The 18,303-nt window shown below is 33.4% G+C and overlaps 1 protein-coding gene across 1 annotated transcript in view; it reads left to right on the top strand.

Annotated features, from left to right (window-relative positions):
* The window catches only part of LOC135197783 (MAP kinase-activating death domain protein-like), a 312,071-nt gene that overhangs the window by 86,944 nt on the left and 206,824 nt on the right, over window positions 1-18,303 (top strand). The window contains 10 exon segments of the mRNA XM_064224890.1: window positions 1,471-1,630; window positions 2,774-2,945; window positions 3,936-4,093; window positions 6,395-6,536; window positions 6,876-7,034; window positions 9,133-9,335; window positions 10,112-10,262; window positions 13,970-14,011; window positions 14,985-15,047; window positions 17,969-17,989. Of these exon segments, the coding sequence (XP_064080960.1) occupies window positions 1,471-1,630; window positions 2,774-2,945; window positions 3,936-4,093; window positions 6,395-6,536; window positions 6,876-7,034; window positions 9,133-9,335; window positions 10,112-10,262; window positions 13,970-14,011; window positions 14,985-15,047; window positions 17,969-17,989 (1,271 nt within the window).

The following is an 18,303-nucleotide window of genomic DNA, read 5'->3' as shown; positions in this document are numbered from 1 at the left end:
ATATATATATATATATATATATATATATATATATAAATGGGTTAAATGAAATTTGACTCTTCAGTTCCTATCAGAGTAAATGATTGTTTTCGAAACGATTTGCTGTTTAACACCACCCATAATATTTTGGGATATCCTTTACTGACAATCATTGTTTAACATGTAACTGTTCACACACACACACACACACACCCACGCACACGCACACACACACACACACACACACACACACACACACACACACATATATATATATATATATATATATATATATATATATATATATATATATATATTAATATATAAGGCCCATTAAAACACTCTGGTTTAAAGCTAAGGACTTATTTCGGTGGACTAACTGCCAGCATATATATATATATATATATATATATATATATATATATATATATATATATATATATATATATATATGTGTGTGTGTGTGTGTGTGTGTGTGTGTATGTATATATATATATATATGACTGATACCTTGGCACATTGATTTTTTATTTCCATAAGTGTAGGAGGAGGCCTTGCAATAAGAATGTCTGTCAGTCCAGAATATCCCAAAATGTTATGTTAACACTTCAAATAAATGTGGAGGATGGGCGGTGAAAAACAGCGAATTTGTTCCAAATGTAATAATTTACTCAAATGGGAACTTGAGAGTAAAATTTCATATTCATTTCCATTCTCTTTTAAATAGAGAGAGTATTTTCCACTCAAGTTATTCGGTACCTGCTACACGCGAACACGCAGCGAAGAAGCTTAATCACAGGAAAGAAGACCAAATGAAAACCTGGGAGTGGGCCTCCCACTCCTTCATAATAATACTGTTACGACGCTCACAATGTCATTCTAGCCTGACAACCTGCTCGCACCTCCCACGACAGACAGCACACAAAAATGACTATATAGGGGTGACTTTACTCAAGGCAAGGTAACAAACCTTGAAAACTTGAGGAGATCGTGTGTGTGTGTGTGTGTGTGTGTGTGTGTGTGTGTGTGTGTGAGAGAGAGACCCCCGATCTAAGAGTATTTTGATCAAAAGGTGTTCTAAATAAGCCAACGACGAGAATATTCATAACCTGTGATAAGAGTTGTAAGCGAGAAAACTAAGACTGTTATGCTCAGACTCCTCAGATTTCATCCTTGCTAACAAATTTTTGGATTTCATTCATAATTAAATCTCTCTCTCTCTCTCTCTCTCTCTCTCTCTCTCTCTCTCTCTCTCTCTCTCTCTCTCTCTCTCTCTCTCTCTCTCTCTCTCGCAAGGTGTAAATGCAGCAGACCCAGACACAGTGGAAAGTTTAAGAAACGATTTCAGGAAAATAGGAGAGCGGTCAAAAAGATGGTCTATAGCGATATCCCGAATATGGTGCTGAATAAAATAACAAAATCTGCTGTAATGTGGGCATTTCTCTCATAAGTTAACAATAATAAAAATCCAATTCTCTCTTTTGTCCCCAGGCAAGACTCGTTACGGCATTTGCGTGAACTTCTACCGCGCCGTTGAAAGAGGAAGCCTTGGGGGCGTAGCAAGCACTCGAGGGCGGGATCGAGGATCATCCTTCAAGAGGGAGTCGTGGAGGACGAGCCTCGACAAGAGCTCTGACTCCGCTTTCTCCAGGTGAGGCTTTGAAGTAGTAAACATTATTTTGATGTATTTCGTTTTTATACACACACACACACACACACACACATATATATATATATATATATATATATATATATATATTATATATAGATATATATATTATATGATATACAACCACACACACATGTATGTATATATACATATAATATACATACATATATACTAGTCATATCACATTACCGTGATTCATATACATACATCGAGTTACAAATGTCCTTTTAATATGTAATTTGCTTTACCTAGGAATTAATATATTTTCATATATGGTAACTGAAGGGAAATGTTTTAGTCGATAATTCCGAGGTAGAGCGAATTAGATATTAAAGGACATTTGTAGCTCGATGTACATATATATACATACATATACATACAGCATTTTTAACTCCATGGCAACGCTTCTAGTATTTCCATGGCAACGCTTCTAGTATTTTCATTACTTCTTATCTTCAAACAAAAACTACTTTGATGATCTTTCCTCATTCTTAAGCTAAGAGGTGTTTCATCCAAATATAATATAATTTAAGAATATGTACATAGTTTAGGGCAAGAAATGTCCCTTGAATATTCAGTGTTATTGTTACACCTTTCCCTTCTTTGCAGCATTTAATAAACTGCTGTTTTCTAATAAGTGCGAAATATTTAAATGACTTGTTTGATGATTTTTTTTATTTTAAACGTCACAATACCTCTTATATTCAGATGGAAATTTGACATTTCTTTCTCTCGTCGCGGAAAGCTACCTTAATTCCAAAGCTGTTTCTTTGTAAGCATCATTGTCAATGTACCCTCAGCCATGCTAGTTTAATAACAAAATCATCCGTAGGATAAGGAAATGGTTTAAGTTAAACTCTGGCAGAAATTAATTGTCTCGTTTATATGTACTACAAATGCAAAATACTGGTCATTTTGTGTTAATTAAATTTTAATGATACAGTTGGAAAGTTTGAGTAGTCATTTATCATTGTTAATTATATGTTACCAAATGTGGTTCTTAGAGGAGCCCTTATGAATTGTGAAAATCACGGTTTATCATCAGACACTTTTCTCCATCATTCATGAACTGTCCCTTTTTAGAACATTTAAATTGACTTTATTTAGATGTTTCATTACCCACAGTGATCACCGATCAACTCTAGCTCCGAGCGACAGTGAGAGGGATTGTCCATCCTCACGTAGGGACTCAGAAAGTACATCACCTGCTGCTCGTTTGGGTGTCAGCGCTCCTGCTAATGATTCTGACACAGGAGGCTCCCATTCTCCATCACCAAGAGCAGCCAGGAAGAGACAGGTATTATATTAATATCAGTCAGATTTGATTCAAGGTTAAACCATCACGAATAAGTGTGTATGAAGAGATTTTGCCTGTCTCCATTTCTGTTATTTACATTTTCTTCACAACTCCTCTTACACAGTTCAAGGGATTTTAGTCAAACTTGGTACAGAGTTAGACCATCTTGCATTGATGTGTAAGGAGGGTGACTGTGTATGTGTGGTATTGTGTTTATCACACTTATCTTGTCATTAGAACTCCTGCTACACAGTTGAAGAGGTTTCAATGAAACATGGTACAAAACTAGACCATCCTGCTTAGTTGTGTATGAAGGAAGTAATCTTGTCTTCCTATCCATCTATATGTCTGTTACACTAAACTTGTCATAGTATACCTCCTATATGAATGCAGGAATTTCAGTCATTCTTTGTAAAAAAAGTAAATTATCAAGCATAGATTAGATTTGCATGAAGTTATGTTATCCGTTTGCCTGTCTTATTCCATTTATTAGAATATATATTCAGAGAGATCATTAGAATTAGTTCAGAGACATTTTGCTTTGGTAATCATCTCAGTTTGCTTGTTTTGCTAAGACTATAGTTTTCAGTTATTTTGGTAACATTATTATTTTAACTGGCTATTTGGTGATGAAGAGTGGAGATGGCTATGAGCTGTTTCATGCGAAGTGATAGAAATTAATAATCTTAACTATTTACTTTAGGCATCCTTTTCTAATATTATTTACTGATCCCAGTGTCAGTTTGGTTATGTGTGCAGTTATTGTATGTATGTTTGCATTATTCAAATCCAAACAGAAAGGCAGTATTTAAGGTTTAATCATTGTAAAGACTTCAGTTTATTTTTCACTTTCAACAACAATTTTTCCATCTTCATTCATAAGAAATTCATTATTTTGATGTTTTATTATATTTTGTTGGTAAAGTGTAAATGTTTCGATTTTCCTAATACATAAAGCTTTACATGCATTGTTTGTTTCCTTTTGCACAGCGCATCCGCAATCACTCTTTGACTTCGCTGTGTATCATCTCACACCATCCGTTCTTCAGTGCATTCCGGGAATGTCTTTTCCTTTTGCGGCGAATGATAGACGCTTGCAACGAGAATGCTTCGCCAAGAAGAGTAGGAGCATCAAGGCAGAACAACAGGTATTCTTAGCAATTGGTTTTCATTACACAAATTAGGTTATTAGGTACTACCATTTTGTTGCTCATATGTTATAAGATCTTCTGAATCTTACCCAGAATTTCCTCTATTTTGAAGCTTTCTTGCCTTTTTTCTCAGCTTCTCCCCAGTTTCATATTAATTTTTTTCTCTTTAAATTATTCAGTAAAGAAATTCAACTGGAATATGCATATCTTGCTTTCCACATAGTATTACATTTTTAATCCTTATGATTCGTCATGAACCATGTTAATGTATGTACGTATCTTTATACAGCTTTCTTTATAGGAATTTTTCTTGTAATTTTTTAGTTTACAGATGAATCTTGTAAAACATATAAAAAAGATTTTCAGTGATATTCTTGAACGTTTATCTATATTTATCTGCGATGTTGTATGAAAACTGTTAAGAAATAATTAATCAATATTCCATTGCTGATTAGAGAGAGAAATCCACAGATACCATCTAATGTACAGTGGGGCTCAAATCTCATGCAACATGATTCTTTTTGTATTGTCCAGATTCTCAGACTCAACGTGACGTTGCCAAGTAGTGTTAAAATTTTTTTTTTATTTTTAATGTCATACATGTCGACAAGTTTGCAAATTCACAGCTAGCCCTATTTTCCTTATGGTTATATAAATATGATCCCTTTTATGAATTGGTATGATTTGCAATCTGTGTGATTTGAAGTTCGAAGTGCCGTGTGATAAGGTTAGGGTGCCATCAATAAAAGCACACTTAACATATTCCTCGGACTGGTCAACATAACTAGTACGTCTGCAGCATTATGACAGTAGATCTAATAAGCTCAACAGTCATGACAACATTTTCAAAATAGGAATAATAATTACAACCAGTTTTCTTTAAATGTTAAAGTTTAAGGCAGTGTTTAAGCTGCCTGTATGTTGCAAAATGTTTCATAGGCCTAAAGAAATAATCTAAGCCTTCTGAGATGTAATCTGTTACGAATGAATTTATTTGTAGAGATTACCTGTTCTTTGAGGAATACGATAGAATATAAATTACATCCAGTTTTCTTTAAATGTTGAAGTTTTAGACTGAGTTTAAGCTGGCTGTATGTTGCAAAATGATTTATAGGCCTAAAAAATATTTTAAGCCTTCTGCAATGTAATCTGTTACTAATGCTTTTATTTGCAAAGGTTACCTGTTCTTTGAGTAATAAAAGATGCTGATGATTTTGATTATATGGAGAAGATGGCTAGAAATCGAAATATCATAAGTATTAATATCAAGGCATATGGAACACTTGTTTTTCAACTGGTTCAAAATATTATTTTCTTAAAAGTCCTCCTCGCTTTTGGTGTATAATTTATTCTTTCATAAGGTAACTTGAAGTGCAAGAATGTGTAGATAACCTCATTTGCTTTCTGGCCAGAAATTGTTAATAGATGTGACTGTTAAGTGTAAAGTAAAGAAATCTAACACCTAGGCTTAGGAACAATATCTTGGCTTTGACAAAAGAATAATTGCATAGGCGAATATTTGCTAGTATGCCATCATTTTTTGAAATATTTAAGAATTATAACAAATAATTATGTATGAAAATCATAATATTCTTCTAACACATATAAAGTAAAGGTTTTCAAGATAATTTCATTGTCGCTACTCATTGTAGACCTACTTATGTTACACTGGGTGGTTGTTGTTGCACCGACACTAATGATACGTCACACACACTCCCCTCACACGTTGATATCGGTGGGCGCATTCTACTTTTGTATATACATTTTTACATTTTTTTCAGCATTGAGGTGTAAAAGCAATCAAATAGGCCTATTTAAAATTTTATGCTTGCTTTGGAAGCATTGCTAATGCTATGACAATTTTTTCTGCTTTTTTTTTTAATTTAACATTTGAACTGATGCTTGATGAGGACTTCATTTTGGTCAAATGCTTCAGCGGTGTATGAACGAAAGTTTTGAAAATGTTTCGAAAGAGTTTTTTGTGATTTTTGCTACACGTGACATTTTCTTACAGTTTTGAAATACGTATATGACAGATTACACTCTTATGAAGCATATTATGACCTTATTGTATTCAATAATTGCATTTCTACATTGAAATAATAGATAAATATGGCACATGCTAGGTTGCCAGTTAGTGAATTTTGAACAAAATCTTATAGAATCAAATCGCATGAGATTTGAGCATCACTGTACACAAGCAGCCATGAGTAGAATTCTCAGTTTTTTAGTTATAAATATGTAAAAAATGTACAAAATATAGATAAATTCTTACATAAATAATTATTATTTTTTCAGAGACACAGTATGGAGTGTGATGACAGGGCGTCCACACGATGGGGTTCCTAGCATTATTATGCATGATGTTAGGGAAATTGAAACTTGGATCTTGAGGTTGTTATCTGCACCTGTGTGTGTTCCTGGCAAAACTCGAGTTGAGGTTTGTTCATTAAGCATTTTATGATTCAATATCTACACATTATACTGTCATTGTTTAGCTAAACCTAGAAGTTTCAACCAAGCTCAGAATATTTGCTTTAAAATGTAGTACATATGATCAATTCAGTGCTGCCTTATAATTGTAGATTTTGCGAAAGATTCTCATGATACAAAAGTGCACCCCTGGAAAATGAAGATGACTTTTTTTATTGTACATCTTTCATAATTTTACTTCACAGTTTGGTGTACTACCCTTTATCTCTCTAAAGTTTAAGAACACAATTCTTCTATTGTATAGATTGTGAATGATCCCTGATATGAATATTCTTTTATGTTTCAGTTGGAGTTGTTATCAAAGGAATTGCATTCACCGATAACTTTTGCACTGCCTGATCACACACGATTTTCTCTGATCGATTTTCCTCTCCATTTACCACTTGAACTTCTTGGGGTTGAGTCTTGTCTTACAGTCCTTGAACTAATTATGCTGGAACAGAAGGTAAAGAATATTGATTTGTTTTGATCCCACACTTTAAGAGATTAATGTTTTAAGTTTTTTCCTCAGATTTTAGACCTATGATTGTTAAAGTATTATTATTATTATTATTATTATTATTATTATTATTATTATATTATTATTATTATATCTTTAATTATTATTATACTTTATTATATTATTATTATTTTTTTTGGGTCTACACAATCCTCCAATTCGACTTGGTGGTATTTATAGTGTGGGGTTCCAGGTTGCATCCTGCCTCCTTAGGAGTCCATCACTTCTTACTATGTGTGCTGTTTCTAGGAGTACACTCTTCTGCATGAGTCCTGGAGCTGCTTCAGCCTCTAGTTTTTCCAGATTCCTTTTCAGGGATCATGGGATCGTGCCTAGTCTTCCTATGATTATGGGTACAATTTCCACTGGCATATCCCATATCGATTCTTATTTCTATTTTCATGTCTTGATACTTATCTATTTTTTCCCTTTCTTTCTCTTCAACTCTGGTGTCCTATGGTATTGCGACATCAATGAGTGATACTCTATTCTTGATTTCGTCAATCAACGTCACGTCTGGTCTATTGCACGCATCACTCTATCTGTTCTGATACCATAGTCCCAGAGGATCTTTGCCTGATCATTTTCTATCACTTCAGGTTTATATTTGTACCACTTATTACTGCTAGGTAGCTGGTGTGTCTTGCACAGGCTCAAGTGGAGGGCTTTTGCCACTGAATCATGCCTCTTTTTGTACTGGTTCTGTGCAAGTGCCGGACATAGGCTTGCTATGTGCTTTATGGTCTCATTTATTGTATTGTACTTCCTGCATATGGGAGAGATGTTATTTCCATATGTCGTTCTTTGAACATATCTGGTTCTTAGGGCCTGATCTTGTGCCACTGTTATCATTCCTTCAGTTTTCTTCTTGAGCTCTCCTCTCTGTAGCCATTGCCATGTTTCATCGCTTGCTAGCTCTTTAGTCTGTCTCATGTATTGTCCATGCATTGGTTTGTTGTGCCATTCCTCTGTTCTGTTTGTCATTCTCCTGTCTCTGTATGTTTCTGGGTCTTCGTCTACTTTTACCAGCCCTTCTTCCCATGCACTCTTGAGCCAGTGGTTTTGAGATATTGCCCCAATGCTCTGTTCTTGATGTTGACGCAGTTCTCTATGCTTAGTAGTCCTCTTGGGTGTAGTGCTTTCTTTATTGTCATATGTTTCTTAGTTTTCTGGTCTGTGCTGCGGAGTTCTGCCTTTGTCCATTTCACTACTCCTGTGCTGTATCTGATTACTGGTACTGCCCGTGTGTTTAGGGCTTTTTTCATATTTCCAGTGTTGAGTTTTGACTTGAATATTGCCTTAAGTCTGCATATATTCTTTCCTGATCCTGTCCTTCCTTGAGATATTTCTGTTAATTACTTAAATCTGGTATTGACAAATATGTTAACATGACTCTACATTTCTTGCTTTTTGTGTTGATGATTACCATAATTCTTCTGTTGGTTTAATCTACATTAATTTGTTATCTGTTCATCATTCCACAACTCTTGGCATTTATTCATGGTTATGGACTTCATTCATCATCATCGTCATCATGAACACGTTTACTACTTCATCTCTTCCCTTGATGGGGCTAGATGTGAAATTAACATTATTTTTATTTTTAAGAGTTCTTTGTGTCCTTATTTTTTTATAAATAATTTTGGTCTGTGATCTTTCAAGTGGAGTCAATCGTTTTATAATTAACATGGAGAAAATTGTATGGTTATTACTAAATTTTGACTATCCATATAAGAGGCATGTATATAACTGTTGAACAGATTCAGTTGAAAATTAGGTTCACCAGACTTTTGGGTATTTTGCCATGGAATTCTTATTTCTGTCAGATGCTTTTATTATGTTTTGAGTACAAAATCTAAAACGTTTTATGAGACACTTCTGGCAATAAAAGTCTTATTAATGTATGTTTAGAATGCTGTATTAATTTTGATCTACATCATATCTCTTTATCACATCATACATATTATGCATAATCTTACTGCAAAATAATTTCATCCCCTGTATTATACCCATCCTTAGAGGAATACGTACTATCTTTCCACAGGTTGTGTTGCAGTCTCGGGACAATAACGCATTGTCCATGTCAGTGCTGGCTTTTGTTACAATGATCTACCCTTTAGAATATATGTTTCCTGTGATACCTCTACTTCCCACATTCATGAGCTGCTCAGAACAGCTCCTTCTTGCCCCAACACCCTACATTATAGGCATCCCAGCTTCATTCTTGCTCTACAAAAAACATTTTACGTAAGTTGAAAGGATGTGGGAATTTATGTTTAAAGATGCTTGGTGTTTATACTTGCTTTAGTTTTTAATGTAATAACATTGTAATGTGGATTTTTGTTTCATTTCACTGTAGTTTGATGCAAGTTTCATAGTATGAAATTTACTGCTTTTGCACTAATATGAGCATTTTCATCTTATGCATTTGCAATAAGTAGGATGTTTATTCAAGTAACATTAAACAATAGCTTTAATCTGATTAATAATATTAGGTCAGTTACATTGTCATAGGACTTTCTCTTATTTGAAGGTTTTATTTTGCATTGTACTAGTACTTAAATATGTTATGATGTAAGTACTGTAGTTGATAATTGAAGAGAATAATAATGACTCAAATTATTTTTAATTGGCATACCCTTTTATTAGTACGGTACTCAGTTATTTAAAAGTTTAAGGTAATGCATTGATTACAGAGTTTTTTTTTATTATTTTGTGATTTTGTAACTCAGTAAATTTACTGCTTTATCACTGCTTCATGTAGTAACTGCTGATAGGACATTTGGTTTAAGTGCACTGCATTTTCTTATTTTAGTTTTTGTACAGTAGTGTATTTTAGATGTACAAAAGCTTTAGTTTGCTATTTTTGTGTACTCAGAAATGTAGATATTCCAGCACTTTTGTCTTGCTGATTTGTATTTAAAACTGGGCATTGCTCCTCATTGTCAAAGAGGTTTTGGGATCTGGTGTATAGAATGAGATTTATTAAAAATTAATTCCCATATAATTGATGTCTTCACTAGCTCTGAGCCTCCCCTGCGTCCCCCCAGGCTTCCGGATGATGTTTGGCTGGTAGACCTGGATGCAAATAAAATTTCGCCACCACCTATCTGTGATGAAATCCCCCCTTTGCCAGAACCTGAGTGTACCATCCTGAAGAACCATTTGAAACAGGTAAGGGTCCTCAATTTATAATTAATTTTGGATAATTTTCTTACATAGAAAAGGCCTTAAAAGTTTTAGTTTTTATGTCGATGAGTGTGTATACAAGAGCGCTTAACTTCATTAGTACTTTCTTGTGATGTCTTCTTACACTAATGTTTGTGATGTTTTCTTATACTTTTGGTATCCTTAAACTTCTGTAAGTATTACTTTTAGAAGTGGTAAGCTTATAAATAACAGTTACAGCAGTGTTCCATGACAGTGGTACTATTGTGGAATATTACATGTTTTATTTGGAAAGTGATTGTATTGTTCTATTGAAAAGATAGACTTTTTAGCAATCAAGGTTATTGTTAGAAAAGTGAAACTTGGATAACCATTGAAAGACTTTATTGGTTAATATTTTATTAGAATCAAAACCCCATCAGGTATGATTTGCAGTGTGTTACGAACTCTTATTGAATATAACACGAACCAATAAAACTGGGTCTATGAAACTACAAAGGGTGTTTTTTGTTTGTTTAGCAAGTGATGAGGAGTTTATAGAGAACTATTACTTGCTGACAAGATACTGCAGTGTAAGTGTGATTTCCAATGTTCAGAGAATAAAACATTCAATTATTACAAAATCTACAGGGCTTATTTACCATTGCATGAGGATTATAGTGAATGTAATATAATACAGTTTGAAGGCAATTTACAGTATGCCATGACCTAGTGATTAAAAGCTGCTAACTTTGGATTGAATTTGAGATTTTGTTTAAAAGGATTACAGCAAATTTAGTCAAGCCTCTGGTGGTTGAAATATTGGTTCCAGTGGCTGATCACTCCAGAAATATATTAATACACACTATATGTAACTTACACACATCATGGAAGTGTAACATCTTTGGAAATATACAGTGCAATGTTAATTTTTCCTCAGCTCCTCTTCTTATTCGGCTCAGTAAATATAATTTTATTCTCAGGTATACTATTTACATTTAAATCAGGCATAGAAATGGCATAGAATGAAATGTTTGTTCTAAATGTTGTCTTATTTGAATTTGTGCCTTGATACACTTTTGAAAATCCTCTTTGCCATTTTCTTCAAAAAGCTCCATGTATCCAGTTTTCATGATTATGTAAATTTTTTGCGAGAGGCTATTAAAAGTTGGGAGACAAGAATAGATTTTAGAAAAAAGAAAATTTAAAGGCATAAATGAAAATTTATATGCTTTGAAGATGAATATTGAATTTCCTCAGAAAACTACTTCTTAATGTCTGCCATAATCTTAGGTGTTGAACAAAGTTAAAACCATTGCTTATTGGACCATATTAACTTAGTATTCAAATGAGGAGACTGATCTATCAGTTTAATAAGTGAGTCATACTGCCTATGTCTGTGCACCTTTCTTGGGTTTGAAGCCTCATTCTTGATTTGATGCTTATTGTTCTAGATTGGGAGTAAGGCATTGATTGTACTCGAAGATCATAATTATCTGAAGAAATCCTATAAGTTCTATGAAGTGCAAACTTGTGTTTTGATAGATCTAGCCTAATAACTACAGTATTAAGTAAGAAGACTTAGGTCAAGAGGAGGGTTCTGATTAGCATAACACCATCAAGTTGGAAGGTTCATACTCAATACTCATTTCAACTGACTCAGTTACAAAGTCACTAAAGAATCCAGGTTGAGTTGACACCACTAGCTTTTACATGGCATATTTTTACATTTTTTTGTAACCATGAAGGCTTGTGTGTTGAGATGAAGATAATGATTGGTTGGGGCAGAGACTTACATAACTGTATTTTTTCAAGGCTATTAACTAGACAAGGAATAATTTTACCCCAATTCACTATGAATTATAAAAGGGAAGGGATGATGAATGGTTATAGGACTTGGAAAAGGACTGGACAACTGGGTCTTTGCTGGCAGTCAAAGCAAGTGAAACTATTCAGTGTCTTTGCTGTTTACTAAGTCTTGCATAGTATTTTACAATGAGTAAACCACTTTCTTGTTTGGAAGCCCATCAAAACAAAATATGCAGAGTACTTGTGCTTGAGATACCCATTAGTTTTGTTATAGGGTCCAGCAATAGGTTGTTAAAGTGGGTTACTTATACTTACATGTTCAGCAAAGCACTGCTAAGAATTCTGAATAAGAAAGTAGTAGATGTTTCACAGCAAATTACTAAGTAAATGGGAGAGAGACAATGAGTAGTTTTATGTGCTTTGACTATCAGAAAACTTAAGTAATTGTAGCACAATACCAGGGTGAGAAGACCTTGGGCTTATACAGAAGTACGTAATAGAAAAATTAAAGATAGAGAAAGCAAATTTTGCAAAAGCTGACATTAATATTACTTTGGCCAAATATTCAACTCAGAGGAAAACTGAAAGTATGTTACTCTGCCTGAAATGGGAAACATGCTTCAGGTGCTGGAAGAGCAAGATTATCTTCTGGGCATTTTATCAATAGCTCTACACATTGTATAGAGAGAAAATTCCATTATGTAAGACAATTGTTTTTTCTTCACACAAAACCACAGCAGCATGTAATGCTAAGAAAATTAATTTTATGGTGGGTGGGGTATGTAGCTTGTTTGCTGTAATGTGCAGTATTGGATGTACTAAAGTTTTTGTTTATCCAAAGGTGTTGATTTGCTTCATTAAGTTGTACAGGAAATGGTTCACTAATAATCATTACAACTACGTAAAATTATATGTTGGATTTTGTTATTCTTCAATGCAGTTAAAATGCTGATAAATTATACAGTATGAATTATTCAATCTTTAGTTATCATAACTTTATGGGGGCAGTTGGTAATTTTAAAGAGAAAATTGCTTGTTTTAATATAATCAGATTGATATTTATTTTATCTGAAATACTTCAAGAATTAATAAGATATACAGAGTGATATTCCAATATAATATAAAATGTTAGATTTTGACATACCTCTTACTTCAAGTGCTTTGGGTGATGTGGAAAAATTCATAAATATGTTAATTAATTCATTCATTTATACAGTAGTATATACATAGCAAGTATATACATATTTAATTTTTCAGTGTTAGGCTTTTCTCAAATAGCGTTGATCTATAGGAAAAACACCTTATGTAAAATATGTTAATATGCAATAAAAACACCCATGCTTCAATTTTTTCATGCTGTACAAATATGATTAAAATTGAGCATATGATTTTACTTAGTTAAAAATGAAGATGAAAAACCTTAGAACAGACTTACATCCTAAACTGCAGTTTTTGGAGAAATATCTGTTTACTGCACTGCAGATCAAAGTAGGTAGGTAACCATTATGGTCATAAAATGTAATATAATTATTGCTGTTTTGTAAGTATTCTCAGAATATTTTCTAGCTGCTAGAATTATTTTAAGGAAAATAAAGGCATTCACATATGAGATTTTTCATGTACATACAATGTTAAAATTCTGTTAACATTGTATTGCAGTTTATGAATATTGTTGTTCTCAGCTACCATAAGTTTAAGTTTCTTGTGACATTTTTTTTTATAATGTGTCAATTTTGGGGGGAATTCTGTAATTGTTTACAAAGAGTTTTCACTGCAGAAATTTTATCAGATATTCATTTCATCAAAATAAGAACTTATGTAAGAGTTGAGAATTATGATGTTTATTTACACTGATGCATTATCGTGATATGTACTATCCTTTATTTATGGGGTTAGTTTTGAGTGCAATGTGTTTTTCTTCTTAGTCAACATTCAGTGCCATGAGCATTGAGGAGGACGCACTTCTAGTGAGTTTATCAATCTTGCAAGGGGATTTCTTATTTTTCCTTGGGATACCTTGTTGAGTTCTGGTCTTGACTTGCTTAATATTGAGCTTTTGTCAATACATATTTATAAACTATATATAAATATTTTGTAGGTGTAGCATAGGAGCTTTCAATTTGTCAGCTGTAGAATTCTATAGTATATTAGTTTTGGAAAATTCTAAATAGAATTAATTTGGTTCTTAGAATTAATTTGGTTCTTATTGCTGTTGATTCCATGATGTGCATATTTTCTGTACTTGCAACATTGCTTCTGGGTGTTTGCACCGTAATGAGGCACACTGATAATTTTCAAGACAGAAGCAGCTATATGACATCTAGTTTACTTTTTGGAAGAAAGTACCATCACTTTATAAAATGCCGTCTTATATAGAAAGGTCTTTTTACTACTTTTCCAAGAGTTTTGCTCTTTTCTTTTGTTTTGAAATTATTAAGTGATTATTTAGTAACCGAAATGTTTCCTCTATGTGATTTTCTTACGGTAAGTTTGCTTTGAATATATAACCCAGAAACTTACAGGTTTTTTAACAGAATGGGAAAATGGAATGTAAACACTTTTGCTGAAGGAATATTATGTGAAGAATTTGAACTTCAGGATAAATTTCTTTTTTACAACACTGTCCTGCACTTTAGAATTTGGCCAGTCAAAAAACTTAATTGCATTCATAAGTCATTGTCAATTCTTCTTTTGCTTAATGCGTCTTGCTACTCTTTTAGGCTGGGCAGCACAGTTAACAACCCTTTTAGCCCTTAACTCTTCCATTACATCAGTGAACTCTGTACTGTACAGTCTGTCAGAGAGCTCATGTTTTTATGTTCTTGGGTTTTTCTGTTAAAGAATGCATTGCAAGTATTGAAAGCTAACTCCTTATTAGTGTGAACTTCATGTGATGGCTATGCACTTTTCTTTTCTGTGCTTCCACTACTGCCTTGTCAGATCCATGGGCTGTACGAATCTAACTGGTACTCAAAATTTCATCAACTAACTGTTGAAGCTGGGGTAGGATGATTTTCATAACTTTTCATTTTTCCATCTGTTGTTTATGTTATTGCTATGTACCAGCCATTATCTTCCCTTCCTAAAATTCCTGTTTGGCTTGAAGAGGTATTTAATGTCTTGAGGTTCTTTTAAGATTTTAGTTTGATTGTAACTTCAGTGAATGGTGGTCTGGATGTTTGTATTTTATTAACCATTGTGCCCAGCATCAGTACAGGTGTAATTCCCTAATTCCCTCTCATAGTACATTGTTGTGCAGTGCAGTGTAGTGTTCTGCCCTGATATAGGTAAAGTATATATTTGTGCAATAATAAGTTAATAAGTGTATGTTTGTTTTGGTTTACTGTGTGAGGATTCTGTATCCACAAATAGTCAAGACTCATAGTAAGTATTTTTTAAACTTTTGTTACCCAACATTTAAAAAAAAATTACTCTCCTTCAGATCTAGTACTGAAGGAAGTAAAGATTATGCCAAAGTACCATACAGCTTTAGTGGAGATTTTCCAGCTTGCTGGAATCATTACATATAATTTAGCAGCTAGAGGTCAACAGACTAACAACCTCATGGGCACTTCTATTCTGTAGCACTCATTCTAGATGTACTGTTCATAAACATAAGTAAAAGTAGTATGCACTGTATATCCAGTGAAAAAACTTAATAAAGCAATAACACTTTTATGATGAAAGGTCATTGTGGAAGGAATGAGACTTGAGAAATTTTGTGTGTGCTCATCCATGGTTGGTAGCTTTTTGTTTAGTATTCAGTGTTTAGTTTTAGTATTGTTTATGACTGATGTGATATGCAGGGATATATGATTTTCTTAAGAGTTTTGAAAAACAAGTGCCTCAGTCAGGGGGGACTGATCACTTATCACAAAATGGCTGAGGTTGACTAAAGACTTCAGTTATTGTATTGCAGTGGAGTTTAGTAATAAATATGTGGTGCTGTACAGATAATGGTCAATTTCATTATATTGTAGAAGAAAGTTTACATTTGTATTTTCTTTTGGGTTATAAGAGAGCTTGTCATTGGTAATGACAAGCATTTTGGGAAATTATATCTTCCAGACCAGAATGTTAAGGATATTTGTATTGTTGGTGTTTGGCTGACTGCTATTTTTTGGCTATTTGTGGACAGTATCATTGTTGATAGGCCTTATTTTTATTACTTTTTGCAAAAATTGGCAGAAATAATGGTATGTAGGACTGATCCTTGACATTTCTTGAAGTGTGCTGCAGGCAAGTGATATTTTAAAATGTTCGCAATGGAGATTTTCAAGTTCTTAAGCAAATTACTATACACTGTATAGTGTTTTGTTTCTCTCATGACTCAGAGGTGGAAATGTCATTACATACTGTAACTTAAATGACTCGGCATGAGCATTTCTGTTTTCTGTAGGGTAACCTTTCAGAAAGATAAATCTTATCTTTTATGTAGCCCTGTCATGATATGCTGATGTAAAATATGGATAACGCACACAGTTGCCTTCTGGTTTTTTCCCATAATTCCAGGATAAAGGACATTTTGGGCAGGCCAGTGAAATTAAGGTAGCCATATAGTATATGTTGATGATAGCAGATGAATTATGTTTGATACACTTTGTATCTTTTTATATAGAGCCTGATACAAGAATGGAACTTCAATTTTAACCAGGTTGTTATACACCATATTTATAATGTAAATAACTTATACACGTACCTGAATAGTAGTCAGTTAATTTCTTGGTTTTTCAAAAGTTTCTATATTGGTGATATGGTAGAATCATTACATTTTATTGTGCTTTGGTTTATACCATCAGGATTTACTTGGCCTTCATCTGTAATCATTAATATTATTGGCCATTACTGTATATTATAATAGGAACAAAATACGTATCGTATGTCACTACTAGTAGGTCAATCATTGATGGTACAAAAATGGCATTGTTGAATAAATGCTACTACAGTATTATAGTATTACTTAGACAAATCTATATCTATAAAAATATTTATTTTTTGGGGTAAGTTTTGACTCCTTACTTGATTTAGGCATCATTTCTAGTTTATTGGCAGCACTTAAGCGTGAGTATTGCTCCTGTACTGTGTAGAGGTACATTTTTACCAAGTCCTCATTATATTCCTTTTGTTAATGTTGCGCATGTTATGACTTGTTTCATGGTGGTTTTATCTTTGATGCAGAGAAAGCGTGTGATAACTATATGTATAACATGGCTTTTAGTGGTTAGGGGTTTTGGTCATGGTTAAGGGAGGGGTTATGCATGTTTAAAGGTAATGCAGTATGCATTTAACAGTTACAGTAGGGAGAACTATTTGCTCCCTTATTGTTATCAGTGGTTGTCTTTGATTAATTGTGGTTTTCGTGATTTTCGTGAGGCCAAAGAATGATGTGGCCTTTATGATGCTTGAGCAGTGTGCATTAGTGCATGAGCACATCGAAACTGCTCTGGTACTTAGCACGGTTTTTATATTTACATAATTTTAATTGTTATGCTAAAATTTGAAAGTATATTACTATAATCAAGTATGTTTAGAATTATAGTCTTTATGGTGATGACTTTTACGAGTGATGTTGATATTTGTGTAGATGTTATGGCTTTTATTGTACAACATCAATGTTTTTCCTAAAAGCCGAAAATTTGTCAAGGAATGTTTAATTACAGGCTGAAATAATTGAATAATAGTTTACTTATGAGATAATAGGCAGTTCCTTGGTGATAATGTACAGTATTTCATAAGCCTACATTACTGATATTTGAGTTACCTACCTTGATGTTTCTATCCACTCATCGTTGGTACAAGAAAAAAGTCATGTGGTCTCATTATTATTATTTCTTGTCATCTCAGCAGATTCGTATACATGTACTATATTTCTATTATTTTCTTTCCTTTCCCTTCCCAAATTTTTCACGCCGCTACGTCCACAGGCGATAAAATCCATGGATGAGGTTTGTCGCGCGCTCACAAATAGTTTACAAAATTGTTACATAGAAAGCTACTTTTGTCTTGCTGCATTATTATGTAAATTGTTTGGGTTTTGTGATTTCCATATAGCATTTTGTTACAACATTGTTTTCAAGTATGTATGCAAAATAAGAAACATTACCTCTTAACGTTTAACTCCTCATATACATTGTTCAAATGTATATGAGGATATATTTAATATCTCACTTTGCAAATGTACTTTCATGAAACCCAATCAGTTTTTCAAGTTGCTACCAACCTTACATATTTTCGCTCCTTACACGATAACACCTTGGTA

This window comes from Macrobrachium nipponense, chromosome 21 (assembly GCF_015104395.2).
Source record: "Macrobrachium nipponense isolate FS-2020 chromosome 21, ASM1510439v2, whole genome shotgun sequence".
In the NCBI taxonomy this organism is placed as follows: Eukaryota; Metazoa; Arthropoda; class Malacostraca; order Decapoda; family Palaemonidae; genus Macrobrachium; species Macrobrachium nipponense.
Note: the sequence above shows the minus strand (reverse complement) of the source record. Positions and strands in the feature narration are given on the sequence as shown.